At 36.5% G+C, this 23,617-nt stretch overlaps 1 protein-coding gene across 4 annotated transcripts; it reads left to right on the top strand.

Moving 5' to 3' along the window:
• Nucleotides 1-23,524, top strand: FBXO47 (F-box protein 47). 4 transcript variants are annotated; one of them, XM_032871780.1, is made up of 11 exons: nt 1-145; nt 2,534-2,743; nt 3,164-3,334; nt 6,468-6,544; nt 8,537-8,614; nt 11,189-11,297; nt 16,307-16,483; nt 17,595-17,741; nt 18,408-18,550; nt 22,507-22,666; nt 23,311-23,524. In XM_032871780.1, the coding sequence occupies exons 2-11, from the start codon at nt 2,560-2,562 to the stop codon at nt 23,421-23,423; spliced, it is 1,359 nt and encodes a 452-aa protein (XP_032727671.1). In that variant the 5' UTR covers nt 1-145; nt 2,534-2,559; the 3' UTR covers nt 23,424-23,524. The 4 variants fall into 4 exon arrangements, with proteins under 4 accessions (XP_032727671.1, XP_032727672.1, XP_032727670.1 ...); XM_032871781.1 differs by having other exon boundaries at nt 1-180; nt 3,242-3,334; XM_032871779.1 differs by having other exon boundaries at nt 1-180.
• The last annotated feature ends 93 nt before the right edge of the window (nt 23,525-23,617 follow it).

The raw sequence follows: 23,617 nt of genomic DNA, 5'->3' as shown, positions 1-23,617 counted from the left end.
CCTGGGAGGCGGGAACGCAGCTCCGGAGCCGACCAGAGCTGGACCCGCCCTCAACCCGGCGGGAAAACCTTGAGGAGAAATTTTCTTTTTTAAACTTTAAGAAATTTGAGGATGGTGGGGCAGAACAGCTAAGTCCCATTTGCCTGTGATTCCTTAGGCGGAAAACTGTCAAAATCTGTGGTAAAAAGAGATTTTTTCCCCAGTACTTTCTTGAGATAGTTTCATCTTTTCCTTGACTGAAGGGGGTAAAAAAAATGCATCACCATGTGGTTTAATTCTTATATCGGCCAGTTTCTGCTTTATGGTGTCCCCGGTTTAGCTCTTTGGAGGTGTTTCGGGCCAATACCCTAGCAGGAGTGGGTCTCTTCTAGGGTTTTCTTAGGTTGAGACAAAATAGAAATTGCGGTGAATTGCTGTTGGACGGTTTTCTCTGAAAGGGGGGGAAGTTCAACCAAGAAGGCCCTCAAACCCTTTCCCAGTCAACAACGAATGGGGTGGAACGGAGGCATGGAAACTTTATTACTATTATTTGGTCAATGATTCTCATTCTCTTGGGGGAGGAGGGAGAAAGCCGGAAATAGTTTGGGATTACACCTTCGGGATTTTCAGAAAAGCCTGTATTCCCCCCCAAATCGTCCAGCTCTCCTCCAGTGAGGAAAATAAGGAATTGTAAGAGGAGACTTCGGTGTTAAACGAAGGGGCCCATTGAGTTTTAATCCTCAGAGGTTTAAATATATACGCTTAGTGGTTGACACTGAAGTCCCCGGGGCTCCCAGGGGTCAGTGAGTCTCTGAAGAGCCCAAAGGCCCCATCTAAGTCCCATTTTACATGTTCTTCACAGACCGGACAAATCCTAGGACCGATTTATAATTTTATTACAATGAAAATGCTTCACAGTGCCTACTGTGAAAGTTAAAAACAACCTCACGGATCAACATTCTTCCATTTATTTACATGCAGCCTTTAATATATATATATACTTGCAGAAGTATCTATTGGCATGGAATGAAGTTAGTTTTCCTTATCATTGAAAAAAGCGGATTACAAAATAGTATGAACAGTGATCTTTTTTGTCAGAATATATATATATTCTATATATAGTTGTATGTGATATATGTAATTCTGGAGTGATATAAACCAAAGTTTCTAAGTGAATTTAAGTGTCTTCTTTTGTCTTGCTGCACTTTGTAAACTTTTTTGACAATGCAATATGTTACTTGTGGAATTTTAATGATTATTTTAAAATAGCTTCTAATTGAAGTGCTCATGGAATGCTTAAGCAAAGTGCTATGGTATGGTTTTAAAGGAGGTTCACATACGTTTTTCACTAAGAACTAAATTTCTTGGCCATGTTTTCAAAGTATAACTGATTTTAAGTTGATATGTAACCTTTTAGATGAGTAAGTAACAATGATTTTAGCAAGTTTGTGACAAAAGGAGAATATGCATTTGGGTCAGATATATTTGTAACTCTTTGATGAAATGTCTTAGTTGTTACTTCAGAAATAGAAAGGCTTAGAGTTGTAGTTATGTACATGTATGGGTACATGTACAAAAGACAATGTCTTCTGAATTGGCGTAATAGTGACACAAAGTCACCTATTATGAATATTTTTTAAGAATTATTATTTGGTGTAAGTAAATTATCAGAGTTTTTAATAAGTTCTAAGAAATGTTCATTTCAAAATCAAGTTGTGTAGGCCCTTCTTAAGAATTGTAAGTGACCAAAAGTGGAATTAGGAGGAAAATTATTGTTCATTTATTTATTCTAATCTTTTTAATTTTACAGGACTTTAATTTCGCTGTTTGTGTTATACAGCCCAGCACATAATTGGTAATAGTAATGCAATCTTCTTAATCTGTTAGAACTTGTAAATTTTAAATGTTCTAAAGTTAGAATTTCTATTTCTTGTCTCTATTTTTACTGCTTCCAACAAAGAAAATATCAGTACTCAGTTTGAAAGAAATGGAAAAACTTCACTACAAAATTTTAAAGCTACAATGATATTTTGATTTTTTTTTAATGTAAAGATTATAAAAGCAACATACTAATTGACAGATCTTGAATGTTGAATTTGTTATATTGGTTTTTTTCTGTCAAATCTTTTACTTTTTAAAGATTTTGCATATTTTCTTAGGCTATATCTCATCCAAATACATGTCTCTTATTCTGCTAAAATTCTTTTTCTAGAATATTTGGCTAAGAGGGAAAAGACTTTCAAATACTTCATATCATTTGAGATGAATCGATTCACTCTTAATTGGTGGGAGCTCCGTAAATTAGACATTATATTAAAGGTTTTGTTAATAGAGGGGTTCCTAGTTGACTGAGTCAGTAGAGCATGTGACTCTTGATTTTGGGGTCCTAAGTTTGAGCCCTGCAATGTGGGTAGAAATCACAAAAAAAAAAAAAAGTTTTGTAAATAGATAGCTATTTACCAACAAGGTATCAGTTTCTCCATTTTAAAAAACAGCTCTTTGTTGCTATAATTTCCTTTCTCCTTTGTCTCTTGTATTTTATTTTCCTAACCAGGATAAATTCATGAGATAAGAAAAAGGATGGCATCTAGAATAAATACCAGTTTCACTTTGATTCCCAACCAGAAATATAGACGTAGTAATCGTCGATCCAGCAGCTATTTTTCCAACACCCTTGGCTCAGATTCTCAGCCCTTATCAACGCTTGGAAATTTTAAAGCCTTGCCATTGGAAATATTCCAAATAATCTTAAGATATTTATCAGGTGAGGTCTGGGAACTATGAGTACGCTATATAGATGTTTGAATTTTTTTTTTTTTTTCCCCGCAAGAACTACTTTGTCATCTTGGGCCCTGCTAGAATGTTAATGGTATTTACATTATGTTTGTTTTCTGGTTTCATCATTATTAGGTAAGGGATATAATGAAGAAAGTGTGGCATTCAAACTCTTTAAAGTATGCCTCTAATTATAACTTAACTGTTACATCCCTAAGTATTTCCAACTCATTGAACAGGAGATTTAAAACAATTTAAAATTTTCCCCTTTTCCTCCACTTTTTTATATATTTTATTATTTAGTATATTATTGATGAGCTAACTTATAAATTCATAGATTGTACTAATAATGATGTTCTTGTAATTAAGCTATTTATATATATATATGTATATGTATTTCTTTTGGTAGTGAAGGATATCAGCATGCTAAGCATGGTGTCCAAAACAGTCAGCCAGCACATTATTAATTATATTTCAACCTCGTCAGGAAGCAAAAGACTTTTACTACAGGATTTTCATAACCTTGAGCTGCCTAGCAAGAGACAAGACTCTGCCATACTGGAACATTACAGATCTCTAGGTAATTTATGTAATGAGAATTGTAACAAGTAAAGAACTACACTTAATTAAGGGGATTTTATTAAAGAATTCCGTAGGGCCTGTGGGAAATGGGGGATATTTCTTAAAATGTGCCTATTTCTATGATGCTTTTATTCTTCAGTGTGAAGACTTTTCCATAATAGTCCCTTAGACTTATCTTTAAAGATGAGAGAATGCGCTTTAGTGTAAAGAATCAGTCCTTGTGGTTTCATGTGCATACAGTGTCACCTTTCCTTATTGTTTAAGTGACTTTCCAGTGAAATTGATGTACTTCCTATACTTCCTGGGGATCTAATGAATTTTATTTCTAAACTTTTTTTCTCTTTCAACCATAATCTAGTAATGTAAACACATTATTGTGGAAGATCACTTATTCTCTTATCAGAAACAATTTTTTAAAAGTACTCCACACATTTATTAATAAATCATTACACTATAATAAATTAATCTTATCAAAGGAAATTCCATATAATCCATTCCCTTGGCTTAAAATCATCTATGTCTTTTACCCCATTCATTGATGTACTCAAATAAAATTCTAATTTTGACTTGACTGGTGGCACCAGTTTAATTATGAAACTACCTTATAATTAACCAAAACATGGCAATAAAGCCTAAAATTAAGGTGATGTTTTCAGTTTTTAAATAAAGGCATAATAGTTAAGTTAAATGATTATTACCTTTTAGTAGTGCAAGGAAGCCTAGCTTTAAGATAATAAAATAATAATCTCACAAAACAAACTGAGGGTTGCTGGGGGGAGGGGGGTTGGGGGGTAGGGTTATTATGGACATTGGGGAGGGTATGTGCTATGATGAGTGCGGTGAAGTGTGTAAACCTGGCGATTCACAGACCTGTACCCCTGGGGGAAAAAAAAAATATATATATGTTTATAAAAAATAAAATTTATTAAAAAAAAGATAATAAAATAAGACTATATACATGTATGTAAATACATAAAAGTATATTTAATAAATTAATAAGATTACTATTAATTAGATTTAGTTTCATAAGAGTAAATGAAAGGTATGTAATCTGATTACAGTGTTATGTGTTTCAGTATTTGTAGTTGGACTTAGTAAAGCCTGTAACAGAATATAGCAATGACTTTTTGCTACTTGTCATTGTAAATATCTTTTTTCAAACATCCTTAGTTGTAGAATAAGTGGTACAGTAAAAGAGCTTATTTTATGGTTTTGATCTGAAAGAATTTTTTTTGTCCTTAACCAAGATTCAGTCACTTAAAGAAGCAAAAAAAATTAAGATAATAATTGGATAATTCAGTGAAAAATACAAATATGTATTGATCTTAATAGCCAGCTTTTATTTATTTATTTATTTATTTTTAAAGTCTGCATTCCAGCTCTGTTTGTTTGTTTGTTTCTTTCTTTCTTTCTTTCAAGATTTATTTATTTATTTATTTGATAGAGATCACAAGTAGGCAGAGATGCAGTCAGAGAGAGAGAGAGGAAGAAGCAGGCTCCCCACTGAGCAGAGAGCCCCATGAAGGGCTCGATTCCAGGACCCTGGGATCATGACCTGAGCTGAAGGCAGAGGCTTTAACCCACTGAGCCACCCAGGCACCCCAATAGCCAGCTTTTAAACACAGTTTTATTCACGTAATGATTTCAACCTTCCACTTAGTTTTGGTGCAGACACCTGGCTTATGACTGATTCTTTAGGTAAATGTTTGATGTACTTACCGTTTTCTCGTGTAGCCTTTCTTATCTGATCTGTTCTTGTTTTCAGACATTAAAATAACATTTTCAGAATTCTGTGCTCTGAAGATTATAAATTTTAATTTGCTTCTTCATATAAGGCAGAGCAGATGGCCAGTGTGAAAAGAACATTACATCTGACTCTATTTTAGTGGGAAGAAATTTTAAAATTTAGTCTCTAAAGGGTATAGCAGAGCACCTGTGTTAAAAAAATAAATAAGTCAGCCAGTATTGGTTTTTATGGTAAATTGCAATCCTCAAAAATAGGAGTTTTACATTAGAAAAAGCAACCATCATACAATTATAGCTTACACTTCCCCAGCTATGATCTGCCATGGGACTGGATGCCAGAACATGAAAGGGAAAGAACTCAGCTTAAAAACCAAACATTGAAAATGTCTTTTTATGTACAAAAATACAGAGGGTTTATATTTCAAACTCAATTCTGGTCATGTGTTGTCCAAACATAGCAACTTCTAAAAATAAATTGGATTCCCATAGATTCTACAGAATTATCTGAAGTAGCTATCATATATGTTAAAAAAAAAAAAAGTAAATGCAAGGAAGATAAAGATGGAGAAATTCATGATATTCAGGTATTTATTTTCCTACCATATATCTTATTTTTAGTAACACTGCCCTTATAGGAATGTTAACAATTTATTGCCATTTTAGGAAAACAGACACATAAAGTTAGAGGAAACAGATCATACACTTCTGTCACTGTAGTTCAAGTTACATGTCTCCCTGGGAAATTGAAGGGTTTTTTTTTCTTTTTTAAAATATCTGAACACAAAATTCTATACATTCTTAACATGTAAGCCCCATAAAAGGATATCTTTGAAGGAAGAAATGGATATTTCATCCAAACTGAATACTTTCTGTGAGTGAAAATAACTTCTAACCTCTGAAATTTTAAGTACTTACGATTCAAAAACTTTTTATATGGAGAAGGGAATACAAAGTCGCTTTTCTCATTCTTTCCATGTTTTACATTAACAACTCTTAAAGCATTTTCCTTTGTGAACATGTTAATCTCAAGAAATACTGGAATCTGTTTTCTGTAGAATAAAGATACAGTTCCACTAGTGCATCTTTGTGTCTGTTGTTATATCTTTTTTAATCTAAATATTTTCTATATCTATTTTATAATACCAATTTCATCATTTTTATAAGATTTTTATACCACTTAGTGGACATCACAGTTACTTGGTCAACACCATATATTGTGTTTGGTACCCTTGCTCCCAAACTTCCTCTTCAGAATCATATCAGCTCACAGTCCACTGTGATTTACTGTACTTGACTTTCAAGGAAATGTTATGCTGTGCTTTACAGGTACTTTTACATTAATTGTATCGTTGTCATTTTTGTCATGTGTCTCTTTATGTTTTCAGGTCTGCTGTTTAAAAGATGTACGTTGCTGCTACCCACAAGGGAAAGACTAAAGTACATTCACAAAACACTGGCAGAAGTAAGATCACACTTCTCAACTGGTTCACAATCTTGATTTCTAGTAAAGCTATTTGTTATAGCTTTTTAACAAGCTATGGATGGACCATTTTAGATCCATCTTCAATTAGTAGAATTTTGTGAATTAGTACTAATAACTGATTGATGATAATCTAATACTATACCAAGTATCCAGAGATTATAAAACACTAAAATGTAGTAGTCTTTTACTTATCATAAAATAATTTTTATGTATAACTAAGAATATCATTCAAGTTTATTAGAGTTATCAGAGTATAAAAGTATTTTTTAACCTACATGAGAATCCTGAGGCTGTTTTAAAGTGGTGATTTAGATTTTTATTAAAATGAAATAATTTCTGAATATTTACTCTTACTGTTTATGAATGTATGAAAACAAGGAAAGTATTTTTTTTAAGATTTTTATTTATTTATTTGACAGAGATCACAAGTAGGCAGAGAGGCAGGCAGAGAGAGAGAGGAGGAAGCAGGTTCCCAGCCAAGCAGAGAGCCTGATGCGGGGCTCGATCCTAGGACCCTGGGATCATGACCTGAGCCAAAGGCAGAGGTTTTAACCCACTGAACCACCCAGGTGCCCCAGGAAGGTTTTTTTTAATATTAAAATAACAGAACTTCTGAGGGTGCCTGGGTGGCTTAGTTGGTTAAGCATCCGACTCTTGGTTTTAGCTCAGGTCATGATCTCAGGGTTGTGGGATTGAGCCCCATATTAGGCTCAGGCCTCAATGGGGGATTTTCTTGAGGTTCTCTCTCCCTCTCCCTTTGCCCCTAGCACCCCCTCCCCATGCACACAAGCACACTCTCTCTCTTTAACTCTCTCTAAAATAAATCTTTAAAACATTTAAAAAAATAAAACTTTTTGTTTTTTTTATTTATTTTTTAATTTTTTTATAAACATATGATGTATTTTTATCCCCAGGGGTACAGGTCTGTGAATCGCCAGGTTTACACACTTCACAGCACTCACCATAGCACATACCCTCCCCAATGTCCATAACCCCACTCCCCTCTTCCGACCCCCCTCCCCCCAGCAACCTAAAAATATAAAACTTTTATGGTAATTTATGACATGTGTATCCATGTGTTTAGGCATAATCTCTGTATAAGTGTTGATTTTCAATATACAAACTCAAACATACATCCAACACTGATGGTTCAGTTCTACACTCAATAGTATGCAGACTGTTTCTGATGCATTTGCTTTTTTTCGTGTCAGTATTTGCACTGAGTTCAGGTCTATATTATTAGAGCAGCTTCTCAGATAATCTTTCTGCCATCTCTTTCTTTATTTTGCAAGACATTCTGTGTGCTGAATCAAGGTTATTCTTCCCAAAGCATCCCTTTCCTTGAGTTAATTTTCTTACTTAAAAATCTTTCAATGGCTACTTAATTTCAGCAAGATAAGGTCCAAAGTCTGTAGCTGCTATTTAGGGCTCTTCCTGACAGTGCAACCTTACTCCCTGCTACACTGAGCCCAGTTAAGTATGTCATATCTTTCTTCCCACATAAAGCTTTTCATTCCTACCATTGTACAATGTTATCCTTATTTTTTCCCTCACCTATCTTTCCTATATTTTTCATTCCTTATGTTTGAATCCTACTTTAAGACAATGCTTTTTTCACATGCTTCAGAAGCTGTTTTGATCATTCCCAAATTTATCGTTTTTGCTTTCACAGTGTCTAATAGAGTGTGTATTTAGTCATTTTCACATCTATGTATATTCTAACCTGAATTATCAAAATAATTTCACATGCGTCTATTTTATTCTTCTAAATAAATTATGAACTCCTTTAAGACACTCGGTTTTATACTTCTTTTGTGACCTTACTTTTGTAACACAATGCTAGTTATTTAGCCTTTTCATTATTTTCAGTTAATAGTGAAAAATATTCCTGCATATTTCCATTAAATTTGAATGTCCAATCATTGTACAGTTCCATTGTAAAAGAGGAATTAATAGTTGTTCTCTTTACAGGTTTCCTGTTTTAAATTCAATGGCTGTGCAGCTCCTATCCAATGTTTAGGATTATCATGTTATGGCATATTTTTACAGGTACATTTTTTTTAAATGAAAGAGGAAAAGGCATGTTTTCTGAAGTGTTAACAGGTAGAGCATGTAGTCTACATTTGCATAGGTTAATAAAAATAATAATAATCTAAAAGAGAACAAAATAAAATTATTAAGATTTGAGGAAGTGTTACTCTAACAAGGTGTTTGCTACCTCAGATTTTTTTCTTGAATTTCTCGAAACATTTATTTGCTCAATACCAATATACTTGAAGTTTCCAGCCGGTTGTAAAGACTAGAAATCTTGTGGGGTGGTGTGCGCAGGCACGCGCACATGTGTGTGTGTATGTAATGAATTTTTAGTTTTTTGCTAGTTATTTAAGATGTGATATTTAGAAGTGAAAAAAAATTAAAGCTTTGGAAGATGGTAGATGTGTTAACTAACCTTACTGTGGTAATTATTTTGCAGTATGTACAATTGTAAAATCACTACATTATATACTTTAACTTACACAATGTTATATGTCAATTAGATCTCAAGCTGATAAAAAAGAAATCAACTACCTGATTTTTTTAAAGTTTTTGACTAACCTTTTATTATAAACAAAGAAGATTAATACTATTATTTAGTGTTATTCAATATTAATGGTATATTATTAATCTATTATATTGTTTTAAGCAGTTTAAATGTATAGTTTACCTTTGAAGAACATGGGTTTGAACTGTCCAGGTTCACTTATACACAGATTTTTTTCAATAAATATAGTATAGTGCTATAAGTGTATTACCTCTTCCTTATGATTTTCTTTTTTTATGATTTTCTTAATAACATTTTCTTTTCTCTCACTTTATTGTAAGAATACAGTAGACAATACATATAACATACAAAATATATGTCAGTTGACTATGTTATTGGAAAGGCTTGCAGTCAGCAGCAGGCTATTATTAATAGTTAAGTTTTGGGTAAGCCAAAATTGACTGGGGGGGTATAAGTGCCCTAATCCCTGTCTTTTTCTTTTCTTTTTTTTAAGATTTTATTTATTTGACAGAGAGAGATAGAGGGAACACAAGCAGGGGGGGTGAGAGAGGGAGAAATAGGCTTCCCACAGAGCAGGGAACCTGATGTGGGACTTGATCCCAGGACCCTGGGATCATGACATGAGCCAAAGGCAGATGCTTAATGAATGAGCCACCCAGGCGCTCACCCCTGCCTTTCTCAAGGATCAACTGTAATGACTTATTTAAAACTTAACCTTACAGGGGTGCCTGGGTGGCTCAGTGGGTTAAGCCTCTGCCTTTGGTTCAGGTCCTGATCTTGGGCTCCTGGGATTGAGCCCCACATCGGGTTCTCTGCTCCACGGTGAGCCTCTTCCCCCTCTCTCTCTGCCTGCCTCTCTGCCTAATTATGATCTCTCTCTCTGTCAAATTAATAAATAAAATCTTAAAAAAAAAATACCTTGCAAAGTTTACAACAATTTTGCTCTATATGCCAGCCTGCCAGCCACCATCTGCATGCCCAGATTCCAGTAGCGTAGGCCCTCCTACCATCTCTCTTCTAAGGTTTTTTTTTTTTTTTGCTTTTGGGGGAGTAAGGATAGGTAATATAAACACATATATTTATATAAAATTCAAAAGGTGCAAACCTGTATAAAATGAAAAGGAAGTCTACCATCAGGGCCTGTCTGTGGTCCACTGAGTTGCCTTCAACAAAAGTAACTGTTGTTAGCAGTTTCTTCTATGTGCTTGCACAGGGAATGTGATTAATTCGTAAACTATTAAAATCCAGTTCAACTATTTTTTTTTAAGATTTTATTTATTTATTTGACAGACAAGAGATCACAAGTAGGCAGAGAGTCAGGCAGAGAGAGAGGAGGAAGCAGGCTCCCTGCTGAGCAGAGAGCCTGATACGCGGCTCGATCCCAGGACCCTGGGACCTTGACCTGAGCCGAAGGCAGAGGCTTTAACCCACTGAGCCACCCAGGTGCCCCCAGTTCAACTATTTTAAGAAAAATTGATATGATTAATCAACCTTTTCAAAATCTAACTATAGATTAGCATGCCATTTGAATTTCCTTTTCATATATGTTTAACTGTACATTCTGGTTGGGTCAAAGATAAATATTAAACTTTGTCCTACTAAAAAATTTTTGCTCACTCGCATCAGTTATTAGTTATTATCAGTTATTACTAATGTTATTAGTAAGTGCTCATAATTGTCACATTAAGATGAGGTCATTCTCATTTGTAAGCAGTATCATAAATGATAACTAGAGGAACTCAAAGGGATTCTGCTGAAAACTAAACCACGGTATGGCTGTGCCACGTATCTAATGTTGTGCTCTAGGATTTTGGTCTTTGTTACTTTGCCCATACTGTCAGCGTTCAGGATTCAGCACCATTTGAAAGTGTTCTGAAAGGATACTCCCTTGACAACCAAAAAGAAACTGGGTTTGGGGGCTTTCTAGGATTTGTTTATGTATATTTTCTTATTAATTTTAATTTTCCATTGTGGATAAAAATTGCACATCACCTTGATCATGCTCATAAGCTAGCAGTGACTTATATTTTGATTTGATGGTCAGGACATCTGTAATATTTCCTTCATTTTATTATTCTCAGACCTTAACGGCAGGTTGGGATGGACTCGAGTGCCATCGCGTGTATAACTTCTTATGTGAGCTGACTAATCTCTCCCGCAAGATGCAGACCGTTGTCTGCAGCAAACCAGGTAAAAAAAACTACAGTTCACAGCTAATGTTATACAGATACTAAAATAGAAAAAAAAAAAAATAGCAGAGTTCGAAAGTATGTTTAAAAGAAAATCATGACATCCATATGTAGTAAAAGGACAAAGAAATGTAAGGAGAGGATAAACACTGAATTAGATTGTGAAGCACGTGATTACAGAAAGAAGTATTCAGAGAGCTCAACTGTATGAATAATATTTTATTAATTAAGACTGGATGGAGGATACAAAGGTGTTCATTATAGTATTCTTTAAACCTTTATGTATATGAGATATTTCATAGTTTTAAAATTATGGAATCCTACAATCTAGCAGTTTCACTCTGAGATACTCCTACAGTGTGCATAAGGAGACCCGTGTAAGAATGAGCATTACAGCATGTAAGCATGAAAAACTGCAAACAATCCAAATGCCTCTCATCAGGAGAATGTAAAAATGAATTAAGTATCCATACAGTTGGGGCGCCTGGGTGGCTCAGTGGGTTAAAGCCTCTGCCTTTGGCTCGGGTCATGATCCCAGGGTCCTGGGATGGAGCTCTGCATCGGGCCTTCTGCTCAGCGGGGAGCCTGCTTCCTCCTCTCTCTCTCTCTTTGCCTGCCACTCTGCTTCCTTGTGATCTCTCTCTCTACCAAATAAAAAATAAAATCTTTTTTTTTTAAAGATTTTATTTATTTATTTGACAGAGATCACAAGTAGGCAGAGAGGCAGGTAGAGAGAGAGGAGGAAGCAGGCTCCCTGCTGAGCAGAGAGCCCGATATGGGGCTCGATCCCAGGACCCCGAGATCATGACCCGAGCTGAAGGCAGAGGCTTTAACCCACTGAGCCACCCAGGTGCCCCAAACAATAAAATCTTAAAAAAAAAAAAAAGTATCCATACAGTTAAAACCATTGTAGTTAATATATATGAACTAAAGCCACATGTATTAATATGGATAAATCTCAAAATGTAAGTTGAGAGAAGGATAACCAAAGGATATTTTGAACATGTTACTATTTATATACAAATTAAAAACATGTAAAATAATTCTATATATTCTTTATGGTAATATACCTGTATTAAATATAAGAACATAGGAGATGTGATGTTAAGTTTGTATGTTAGCTTGGCTGGGTCAATACCCAGCACTCAGATATTTAGTCAAACATTATTCTAGATGTTTCTTTGAAGTTATTTCTTAGATGAGATTAACATTTAAATCAGTAGACTTTAAGTAAAGCAGATTACCCTCCATAATAAGGGTAGGTCTCATCAATCACTTGAAGAAGCCCTTAGTAGAAAAAGACTGACCTCCCAAGCAAGAAGAAATTCTACCAAGCCGACTGCCTTTGGATTTGAGCTGAAACTCTTCTCTGGTCTCTAGTCTGCCAGCATATGCTGCAGATTTTGGATTGCCAAACCTCCATAATCTCGTGAGCTAATTCCTCAAAATAAATTATTCTCCATACACACACACACACACACACACACACACACACATCCTGTTTATTCTATTTTTTCTGGAGAACCCTGACTAGTACAAGAGGGTCAATATCCAAATCCAAGGTGGTGATTACCTCTAAGGATGAAGGGGAAGAGGATCGGGAGTGATATACAAGAAGCTGTAACCATACCTATGTTTTATTTATTTTTTAAAAATCTGAAGCAAATATAGGAAAAAGTTAAGCCTTGACAAAGCTAAGTGACCAGTATCCAATATTTGTTATGGTATCTCTGCTTTTCTGATGGCTTGAGATATTTCCTTTTTTTTTTTTTTTTTTAAGATTTTATTTATTTATTTGACAGAGCGATCACAAGTAGGCAGGGAGGCAGACAGAGAGAGGGGAAGCAGGCTCCCAGGACCCTGGGATCATGACCCGAGCTGAAGGCAGAGGCTTTAACCCACTGAGCCACCCAGGCGCCCCGGCTTGAGATATTTCATTATGAAACAAATTATGGATCTAAAAGGCGGATTTGAAGTCTAATGAAACAATAACAAAATTACTTTATCATATTCCTCCCTGGACGAAAAACTTTTTTTTTTTATTTGACAGACAGAGATCACAAGTAGGCAGAGAGGCAGGCAGAGAGAGAGGAGGAAGCAGGCTCCCTGCAGAGGAGAGAGCCTGATGCGGGGCTCGATCCCAGGACCCTGGGATCATGACCTGAGCCAAAGGCAGAGGCTTTAACCCACTGAGCCACCCAGGCACCCCTGGACGAAAAACTTTTATTGGCTCCCCAATGTCATCAAAATAAAGTCCAAACTGTTTATACTGGCTTTCACATTCTCATCCCAGTCTACTTTTTCAAGTTTATTCCCCACTATTCTCCGTATCTGCTTGACAGAGAATAGTCTTTACCTCTTCCCTCACTGTCTCGCATATCTTTTACACATTTCTACCTCATATCTTTTATTCATTCTCTCTCTCTCTTTTTTTTTCCCTAAAATTCCATCTCTCCTCATCTTTTAAGACCCAGTTTGCCAGACTTCCTCTGTAAAGCCTTTCCTGATGCTGTGTTACCTGGCTTAATACATCAAGGGATACTTATTTCATATGGCCTTAGATCAATAGGCTTTCCATTTACTCTTGTCTTATCTACAAGTAAGTAGAACATAAATGGTATAAAAGTGTAAAATGGTGCCACAACTATGGAAAAAACTTGACCATTTCTCAAAAAGCTAAACACAGAATTATATGGCCAAGCAATTCCACTCCTAGGTATTCCTAAGGGAATTGAGAGCTGGGACTTGGAAGGATACTCAAATGCCAGTGTTCACCACAGCGTTATTCACAATAGCCAAAGAGTGGGAACAACCCAGGTGTTCATAAACGAGGAAGGGATAAACAAACGTTGGCTGTTCATACAATGGAATATTTTTCTGCCATAAAAGTAATGAAGTTTTAATGCATGCTAAAATGGATGAACTTGGAAAACATGCTAAGTGAAATAAGTCAGACACAAAAGGACAAATATTGTGTTTCCACTTAACTGAGGTACCTCAAACAGGCAAATTCATATAAACAGAAAGCAGATTTGAGGTTATCAGGAACTGGGGGCAGAGGGAAATGGAGAGTTATTGCTTAATAACTTAATAACCTCTATTTGAGGAATAAAGAGTTTTGGAAATAAATAGTTGTGGTGGTTGAACTGCAAATTGAATGTAAGTGATGCTACTGTATTGTACATTTTAAAAATGGTTAGGTTGGCAAACTTTGTGTTATATATATTTATATATGTATAAATAAATTTATATTTTTATGACAATTTTTAAAAATTAATAATATAATAGGTTTTTAAAAAAGATTTTGTTTGTTTGACAGAGATCACAAGTAGGCAGAGAGCAGGCAGAGAGAGAGGAGGAAGCAGGCTCCCTGCTGAGCAGAGAGCCCAGTGCGGGGCTCAATCACAGGACCCTGGAATCGTGACCTGAGCCAAAGGCAGAAGCTTTAACCCACTGAGCCACCCAGGCACCCCAATATAATAGATCTTTTAAAGTTTAGTTATTTAAGTAATCTCTACATCTAACATGGGGCATGAACCCACAACTTCAAGAGTCTCATGCTCTTCCGACTGAGTCAGCCAGGCACCCCGGTATTATTATAGATTGTAAACTATTGAATTATACACTTTATTTTTTTTAAGATTTTATTTATTTATTTAATTGACAGAGAGAGCGAGAGAGAGAGAGACAGGGAGAGAGGGAACAGAATTAGGGGAAGTGGAAGAGGGAGAAGCAGGCTTCCCGTGCAGCAGGAAGCCCAACGCAGGGCTCAGTCCCAGGACCCTGGGATCATGATCAGCTTGATGACTGAGCCACCCAGGTGCCCCTGAATTATACACTTTAAATGAGTGAATTTCTTGAAATGTAAATCACATATATTTTGATAAGTCTGTCTAAAAAGACAAATCCAAGAAATTACTTCATACCCACTAGAACAGCTAGAATCAAAAAGTCATATAACAACAAGTGTTGATAAGAATATGGAGAGATTGGAACCTTCATACATTGCTTGTCCAGATATAAGATGGTGCAGCCATTTTGGAAAGCAGTCTGGCAGTTCCTCAAATGACTAAACTTAGAGTTACTATATGACCCAGAAATTCCACTCCTGGGTATACCCACAAGAAATGAAAAACATATGTCCACACAGAAACTGGTACACCAGTGTTAATAGCAGCATTGTTTGTAATAGCCATTTTTTGTAATAGACCTTTGGATACAACCCCAAATGTCCATCAGCAGGTGAATGGATAAACAAAATAAGATAGATGCAATGAAATATTATTTGGCCATAAAAATGAAGGAAGTACTGATAGATTCCATAACATGGATGCTTGAAAACATGCTAAAGGAAAGAAGCCAGTCACAAAAGACCACATACTACATGATTTCACTTCTATGAAGTCCAGAAAAAGGAAATCTTTAGACACAGAGGATAGATTAAGTAACCAATGTTACTTAAGTCTAGGGGTAGTAAAGAAAGGAGGGATGGGGGTAAGAGCTAAAATAACGGGATTTCTAGGGCACCTGGGTGGCTCAGTCATTAAGTGTCTGCCTTCGGCTCAGGTTCTGATCCCAAGGTCCTGGGAATGAGTCCCGTGTTGGGCTCCTAGCTCAGCAGGGAGCCTCCTTATCCCTCTCCCACTCCCCCCACTTGTATTCCCTATTTCGGCTGTCTCTCTCTCTGTCAAATAAATAAATAAAACCTTAAAAAAAATGGGATTTCTTTTTGACGTGATAAAAATGTTCTAAAATTGACTTGGTGCTGGCTGTATATATCTGTGAATATACTAAAACCATTGAATTGTATGATATATAAAGTTTATCTCAATAAAATTGTTTAAAAAATAGTCCCTTGATAACCTAAAATTTTACAAAGGAAAATGAAGTAACACTTCAATACAAAGTATATTATGGATGTCTATCACTGACCATATCCACTGTGTGCATATCCAATATGCACATCAGCCTTTCTAGGAAGAATGGTTTACAATTTTTTTGTCTTCATAGGAAGTGCCCGAAAACTGGAGTTAAGGATAAGACTGTTCTGTAGGAACGTCCTGCTTGATCATTGGATACATCGGAGTGATTCTGCTTTTTGGTTGACACGTATATTAAAACCATGGCCAATGGTGAATCAGGCAAGATTATTATATATCATCTTCGGACCAGTATCTCCTCAAGATGGTGAGCATCCATTTTTTTAGGGATGTATGTTTCAAAAATGTTAATTACTTCTACTTTAGGAAGCATATCTTTTTATACCTCCTTAGTTTCTTCATTCCTAATGATTAAACTGTGTTTCATGATTTCATAGATATATACTACATTAACTTATGCATAGCTTGAGCTTCAAGACTACAGCCATTACCAAATATATTCCTGTCATCTCTGGTGTACTTAAAAATCACTACTTTTCATTTCTAAACATTACCTTACCTCAAGATTATGTTTCTGCTGGAAGGGAATAATACTATCTGTAAAACACAGTAGAAGTTAAATTGATGTTCTATCTAATTTGGGGTGCATATGATTATGCACATTTTTTTGCCTTTTTAATTAAGTTTGGCTTAGATTAATATTAAAATTAGTGTGCAGTTCTTTGGTTCACATTACCTATATCAGGAGGTAACCAGTTTAAAGTAGCAGCAGGAAGCCAATCTGGGATTAAATTTTATGTGTAATTCACAAGGAGAATTGCTCATAGGTAAAGATTCAAAAATTGACTGGATTACTGTGTTTTGATATATTTAATGTTTGGAAGACATTGAAATACAGCATACTCTCTTTTTGAAGGATATCAGATCTCATTTGATTTTAACAAGATTACATTAATTGTTTATTATAACTTTTTTGAAGATTTTATTTATTTATTTATTTGACCGAGAGAGAGAAGGCACCAGCCGGGGAAATGGGAGAGGGAGAAGCAGACTCCCCGCTGAGCAAAGAGCCTGATCATGACCCGAGCCAAAGGCAGACACTTAACCTACTGAGCCACCCAGGCATCCCATTATAATTTTTGTTATAGGAGTAGCATTATCTTTGAAATAGAAGCACTATTTTCTTGGTGAAACTACCTTTTCTTTACTTCATGTAGCAATTGTTGCTAAACTTCGTCACATCAGTCAGAGACGTTCACACTTATACTGTTGTCAGAATTGACTTTTCATTATGAAAGTAGCATATATAAGCAATGGGATTCTGTAATGCCACCCAATTTCCTTTTTAAACAATCCATGAATCTTTATCACAAAACCAACTATTCTGTCATAGCCTAGTTTTTGTTTCAATTATCCAGGACAGGTGGTTTGGCAGAAAATGATAGAAGGACCTACAGATGAATCCAGTCTGAAAGGTTTGGCTGATGCTATTAAGTTACTGTATGACACAGGCACCAAAGAGTGGACAGCAGATGATGTTATCAGTCTTGTAGATGAACTATCAGGTAAACGTACATATTTGCCACACAGAGTAGTAGAAATGTATTCTTAGAATACAATTATAAAATTGTAAGGATAATCCTACAGGTAACAAATGAATTGCCTATTCGAAATCAATAAATGTTCTAAAATATTTGAAGAGTTTGGTATATGCTTGAAGAGAATGCATATAATCAATTTCCTTTTCTCCAATTGCCAATAAATATATATTTATTATTATTTGAAAGTTTCGTAATTTAATCAGCTCAGTTATTCCCATTTTGCAAATTCCAAATTCTCACAATCTCCTAGGTTGTGTAAGAAGAGAGCCCTCTCCTATTGGCTCAAAAGGAAAACAGTTTTTTCTATTCCTGCAGAATCCTTTAGATTTTAAAGGTTATAAGTTTTCTTGCTTACACAGAATTAGATCACCTTGCCTTTTGATCTGTGTGTGGGAGAAATGCTTTGACTATAGTGCTAGGACATTTGTAAAAGCCACTATAACTTGGCAATAATCTCTGTTTCTGGTTGAATGCAGTAATTGCAAAACTACAACATTTTTTTTTCTATGCTTTTCCCTTGGCTCTAGTTGTATTTCCAAAAAGGTAATATAATATTGCATGTATTTAATGATGTTTACTAGAGCTATTATGTAATTTCTCACTAAATAACTGTTCTTCCTCTAATAAAAGTGGTTCCCCGTGAGTGGCTCCTAGAGAATAATGCACGTCTCCTAATCCTAAGTGGAAACAACATCTGTTTCACTTTCATGGCGAGTAAAGCTGTGAATGGACGGGCCATTGAACTGGCAAAGCTGATAGTCTTTTTGGCTTTGGTAAGTAAAAAACAAGCTTTTCTCTAGCAAGTCGTTTAACATTATATTTGACTTACCAGGGAGCTGCTTGAAGGAACTGAAATATGTTCAGAACATTTTGAATGAATAACTACTTAAGCATCTTTTTTTTTTTTTTAAGATTTTATTTATTTATGTGAGAGAGAGAATGAGAGAGAAAGCATGAGAAGGGAGAAGGTCAGAGGGAGAAGCGGACTCTCCATAGAGCTGGGAGCCCTATGGGGGCTCGAGACTCAATCCCGGGACTCTGAGATCATGACTTGAGCTGAAGGCAGCCGCTCAACCAACTGAGCCACCCAGGCGCCCTTAAACATCTATTTTATGTATATTTAAATTTTTAAAAATATATATAATGTAATATCATATTTGGAATCATTCCTTATATTAATCTCACCCCACTTAATGTCCATATTTTCATTATACAGCTCTGCCGAGTTATATTCTTTTTTAAAGATTCCATTTAAAAACAGCTTTTATGATTTGCTTTAAAATAATCATTGGGGAGCAGGAGAGGATGTGAAAGTAAATGGTAGTAGAGAGGAGACAAGATTGGTAATTGCTGAAGCTAGGGAATGGATATTGGGGGTTCACTATGCTACTATCTCCACTTCTGTATAGTTAAAATGTTTTTCAAAATAAAACATTAGGGGTGCTTGAGTGGCTCAGTCGGTAAAGCAGCTGCCTTCAGCTCGGGTCATGATCCTGCGGTCCTGGAATCAAGCCCCGCACTGGGCTCCCTGCTCAGCAGGGAGTCCGCTTCTCTCTCTCCCTCTGTCTCCCGACTTGTGCTCTCACTCTCTCTGTGTCAAATAAATAAATAAAATTTTTTTAAAAAGAAAAAACCAAAATATTAAAGGGGGCCCCCCTGGGTGGCTCAGCCGGTTGAGTATCCAACACTTGATTTTGGCTCATGTCAGGATCTCAGGGTCATGAGATCGAGCCCAGCATCAGGATTCACACTGGATGTGGAGCCTGCTTAAGATTTTCTCTTTCCTTCTCTCTCTGCCTTGCCCTCCATGCCGCTCTCTCTCTCTCAAAAATAAACAAACAAACAAACAAACATTAGATATATTTAATATTCATCCGTTTAAACACATTGAATGTTTTACTGTGGGCCTAACACTGTGTGAGATTCTAAGAGTATGGAAATTAATGGAACAAATCTCCGACCAAAAGCTGCTTAAGGTCTTTTTTTTTTTTTTTTAAGATTTTATTTATTTATTTGGCAGACAGAGCTCACAAGTAGGCAGAGAGGCAGGCAGAGAGAGAGAGGGGAGGAAGCAGGCTCCCTGCCAAGCAGAGAGCCCGACCTGGGATCATGACCTGACCCGAAGGCAGAGGCTTTAACCCCCTGAGCCACCCAGGCGCCCTCCTTAAGGTCTTTTGAGATCTATCAAAGTATATATAAATAAATTCAGTGTGATAAGTACAAATATATGTGTGTTAAAAAGATACAAACAGATGTAGCAGAGGGGAGTCAATACTGGGTGAATATAGCACAGACAAGGCTTCCCCAGCAGAAATAGGTTTTTAAAAATGAATGGGAGGGGGCACCTGGGTGGCTCAGTGGTTTAAAGCCTCTGCCTTCGGCTCAGGTCATGACCTCAGGGTCCTGGGATCGAGTCCCGCATCGGGCTCTCCGCTCAGCGGGGAGCCTGCTTCCTCCTCTCTCTGCCTGCCTCTCTGCCTACTTGTGATCTGTCTCTGTCAAAGAAAAAAAAAATGAATGGGAGGAGTTTAGTTTGCAGGGAGATGAGGGGTGGATGTGTGTGTGCAAATTATTCTAACGTGTACCTGCATACGTTACATAGAAATCTCACTGATTTGCCTACCATCACAGATGCCACCCCAGCCAGTGCTTCAGAAGCACTAGAATAGTCTTCCAGGTGACTGTTGTGAGGAATGAGTGATGTAATGCATTTCCTATGGAATAGATACAAGAATCTTTACCAAAGCAACAGCTTAAAACATGGATAAAACCTCTGTGGTTTTCTTAAAATGCGAAACTGAAGAAAGCTATCAAATTAACTACATTCACAGTGTAAATATTTATTTTAGTAATTAAGCAGATTGCCTCTGAGAAAGAGAGAGAGAGAGAGATGGAACTGCATGTGTTTGCAGGACTGTGAGCAGCTCAGTATTATTTCAGGAGTAGAATCTGCAGAGGAGGAGGAGGTGAGGAAGGGCGATAAGAACGGAGAGGCTAGGTAAGGAAGGCTTTGCCAGCCATTCTGCGGGTCTTGAACACATCTTCTAATAGGGAGCTGCTGAAACGTTTTAGGAAGGTGAGAGCCATGGTAAGTTTTAAGCGTTTGGAAGCTTACTTTGGCGGCACCGTAGCAAGTCACCTTTATTGACTCCCTAGAAAACCTCTGATAAACACCTCAGCGCTGATACTCATTTTCTCTAAGTGGCCTCAGTTTTGTCTTCTCTTCATCTTCAACTACTACTAGTGTTCTTTTTTTTTTTTTAAGATTTTATTTATTTATTTGACAGACAGATCACAAGCAGGCAGAAAGCAGGCAGAGAGAGAGGAGGAAGCAGGCTCCCTGCTGAGCAGAGAGCCTGATGCAGGGCTCGTCCCAGGACCCTGAGATCATGACCTGAGCCGAAGGCAGTGGCTTAACCCACTGAGCTCCCCAGGTGCCCCGACTACTGGTGTTCTTAAACCATTTTATGTGTGGGGTAAATTGTCTCCCAGAAGAGACTGAGAGCTCTTTGACATTCAGGACTAGGTGACTTATTTGTTTCATAGTGCCTGGAACAGTGCCTTACACATAATACATAGTCAACAAATCTTTCCTGTTAAGTTTACGTTATAACTAAATGTTGCACTACTATATATGGTTTATTTATTTATATATATGGTTTGTTTTCATACTGTATATTATTTGGCTATGTGAATCAAATTGGCCATTTAAAATGTTAGTAAATAAACCTTTTTCCTTTTGGCCAGCTTTAACTATTAACATGTAATCTTTAAATATTTTTATCCTTGGGGTGCCTGGGTGGCTCAGTGGGTTAAAGCCTCTGCCTTCAGCTCGGATCATGATCTTGGGGTCCTGGGATCGAGTCCCACATCAGGCTCCCTGCTCAGCGGGGAGCCTGCTTCCTCCTCTCTCTCTCTCTCTGCCTGCTTTCTGCCTGCTTGTGATTTCTGTCTGTCAAATAAATAAATAAAATATTAATAAATAAATAAATATTTCTATCCTTTATTTTTAAAAGATCTTATTTATTTATTTGTGAGAGAGAGTGAGCAAGAGAGAGGAGAGAGAGAGCATGAGCAGGGGGAGAGGCAGAGGGAGAGGGAGAAGCAGATTCCCTGCTGAGCAGAGAGCCCAGACGTAGGGCTCCAACCAAGGATCCTGGGATCATGACCCAAGCCAAAGGCAGATGCCCAACCAACTGAGCCACCTAGGTGTCCCTTAAATATTTTATCTTTTAAGTAATGGATAAATATTCTGTACAACTCTCAAGGTGGAGAATTGATAAGATCATAGTTCTCTTGCCTATTAAAATTGCCTGTCACCTTACTAGATTCCTGGAAAATAGAGGCCCTGTCTTTATGGCTTAACCATTGTATCTCCAGCTCTTAGCATCTGCTCAATAAATAATAACTGCATGAATGAATGAGCAGAAGTCTTATTTTTGGTATGTTTAACAATTATTTGTAATATTAGTTCTCACCTTAATGAATAATATGCTGTGATAATCTTGGACAAAGCTTTTATTTACATCACACTTTTTTCCACTAAAATTGTACCATTTGAAAGGAAAGGAAAATCAAATGTAGGAGCATTTCCCACTTACAAACTCAATATGATGTCATGTGTAATAAATTATATAAAGTCATAAACCATCATTGTCAATACCATTTTCAAATTCCAGTGTTTTCTTCACATGAAGCTTTACCATTACTCTTTTTATATCGAAATCAGGTTTGTGAGAAAGAACTATACTGCATGGATTGGGCAGTTAAAATGATGCAAAAAGTCTGTAAAGTCTTTAGCACTCCCATGGAAAGAAATAACTTCCTGCAGAGTGTGGCGAATGCATTCGCGTGTGTTATAATGGAAATGCTTCAGTCGATTATGTCCGGTGAGTGAGTGTGCTTGTAGACAGTGCACAGGTGTGACTTACAATGCATTCTAGTCTCCACTTGAAACAGCGAATTCCATGTAGACTTTCATTTGTAAAGCAAGAATAGAATAAGCATTTTTTGTTTATTTTTCCACAAGATATATTTAGCTCTTGGTTTTGCTACTTTTTAAATCTTGCATGGATTTTAATGGAAAACCTAAAGTTGAGGAGTCTGTTCTGAAAGGAGCTAGTTCCAGTTTTGCACAGCAAAACATTCACTTGCTCACTTCCCAACCATCCTAATCATCATAATAATGCCCTATATTGTTTAGTTTCAACACATATGATTATATAGTTCTATTAAGTAGCTAACATGATAATCACCCCTATTTTACAGATGAGAAACTAAGGCTTAGAGAAATTACTTGACTTGCCCAAGGTCATAGAGTTAGAGGCAGTAAAGCATGGAGCAGCATCCTTTTCTTCTGACTCCTTATTCAGTGCTCTTATACAGTTCCCTGACTTAGTAAAGATCACTGACTAGTCCTCTGTTACCTATTATTAGGGAAAATTGGAACATCTTATTCCAAATAAATCATTTATTTAAAAATTTAACTGTCATTTTCTTTTCCCTACTATCCACTCCTGTGTGTGGCATACAGGAGACCGTGACGAAGATGACAGAAGCTTTCTGAATTTGTTCCATCTTGTGCATGCTCAGGCAAACTTCCATAAGGAGGTCTTGTATTTGACCATGAATACTCTTTCTACCTAAATACTCAGGAAGTCTTGCATTTCGAGAATACCTCACCAAAGAAACAATCAGAAGAGGCTACTTTTCCACACTCAAAGAATAGCATCCATGGGACTTTTTATGACCTAAGTAACCTAAAAACTTAAAAAAAAAATTTAGAAGCAACTGCTTGTACCATTATTAATATAAAAATTACAGGCAAACCCAAGAGTGTA

This window comes from Lontra canadensis, unplaced genomic scaffold (assembly GCF_010015895.1).
Source record: "Lontra canadensis isolate GAN:19392208 unplaced genomic scaffold, GSC_riverotter_1.0 scaffold43, whole genome shotgun sequence".
In the NCBI taxonomy this organism is placed as follows: Eukaryota; Metazoa; Chordata; class Mammalia; order Carnivora; family Mustelidae; genus Lontra; species Lontra canadensis.
The sequence above is the reverse complement of the archived record's forward strand: the minus strand, read 5'-3'. Positions and strand labels throughout refer to the sequence as shown.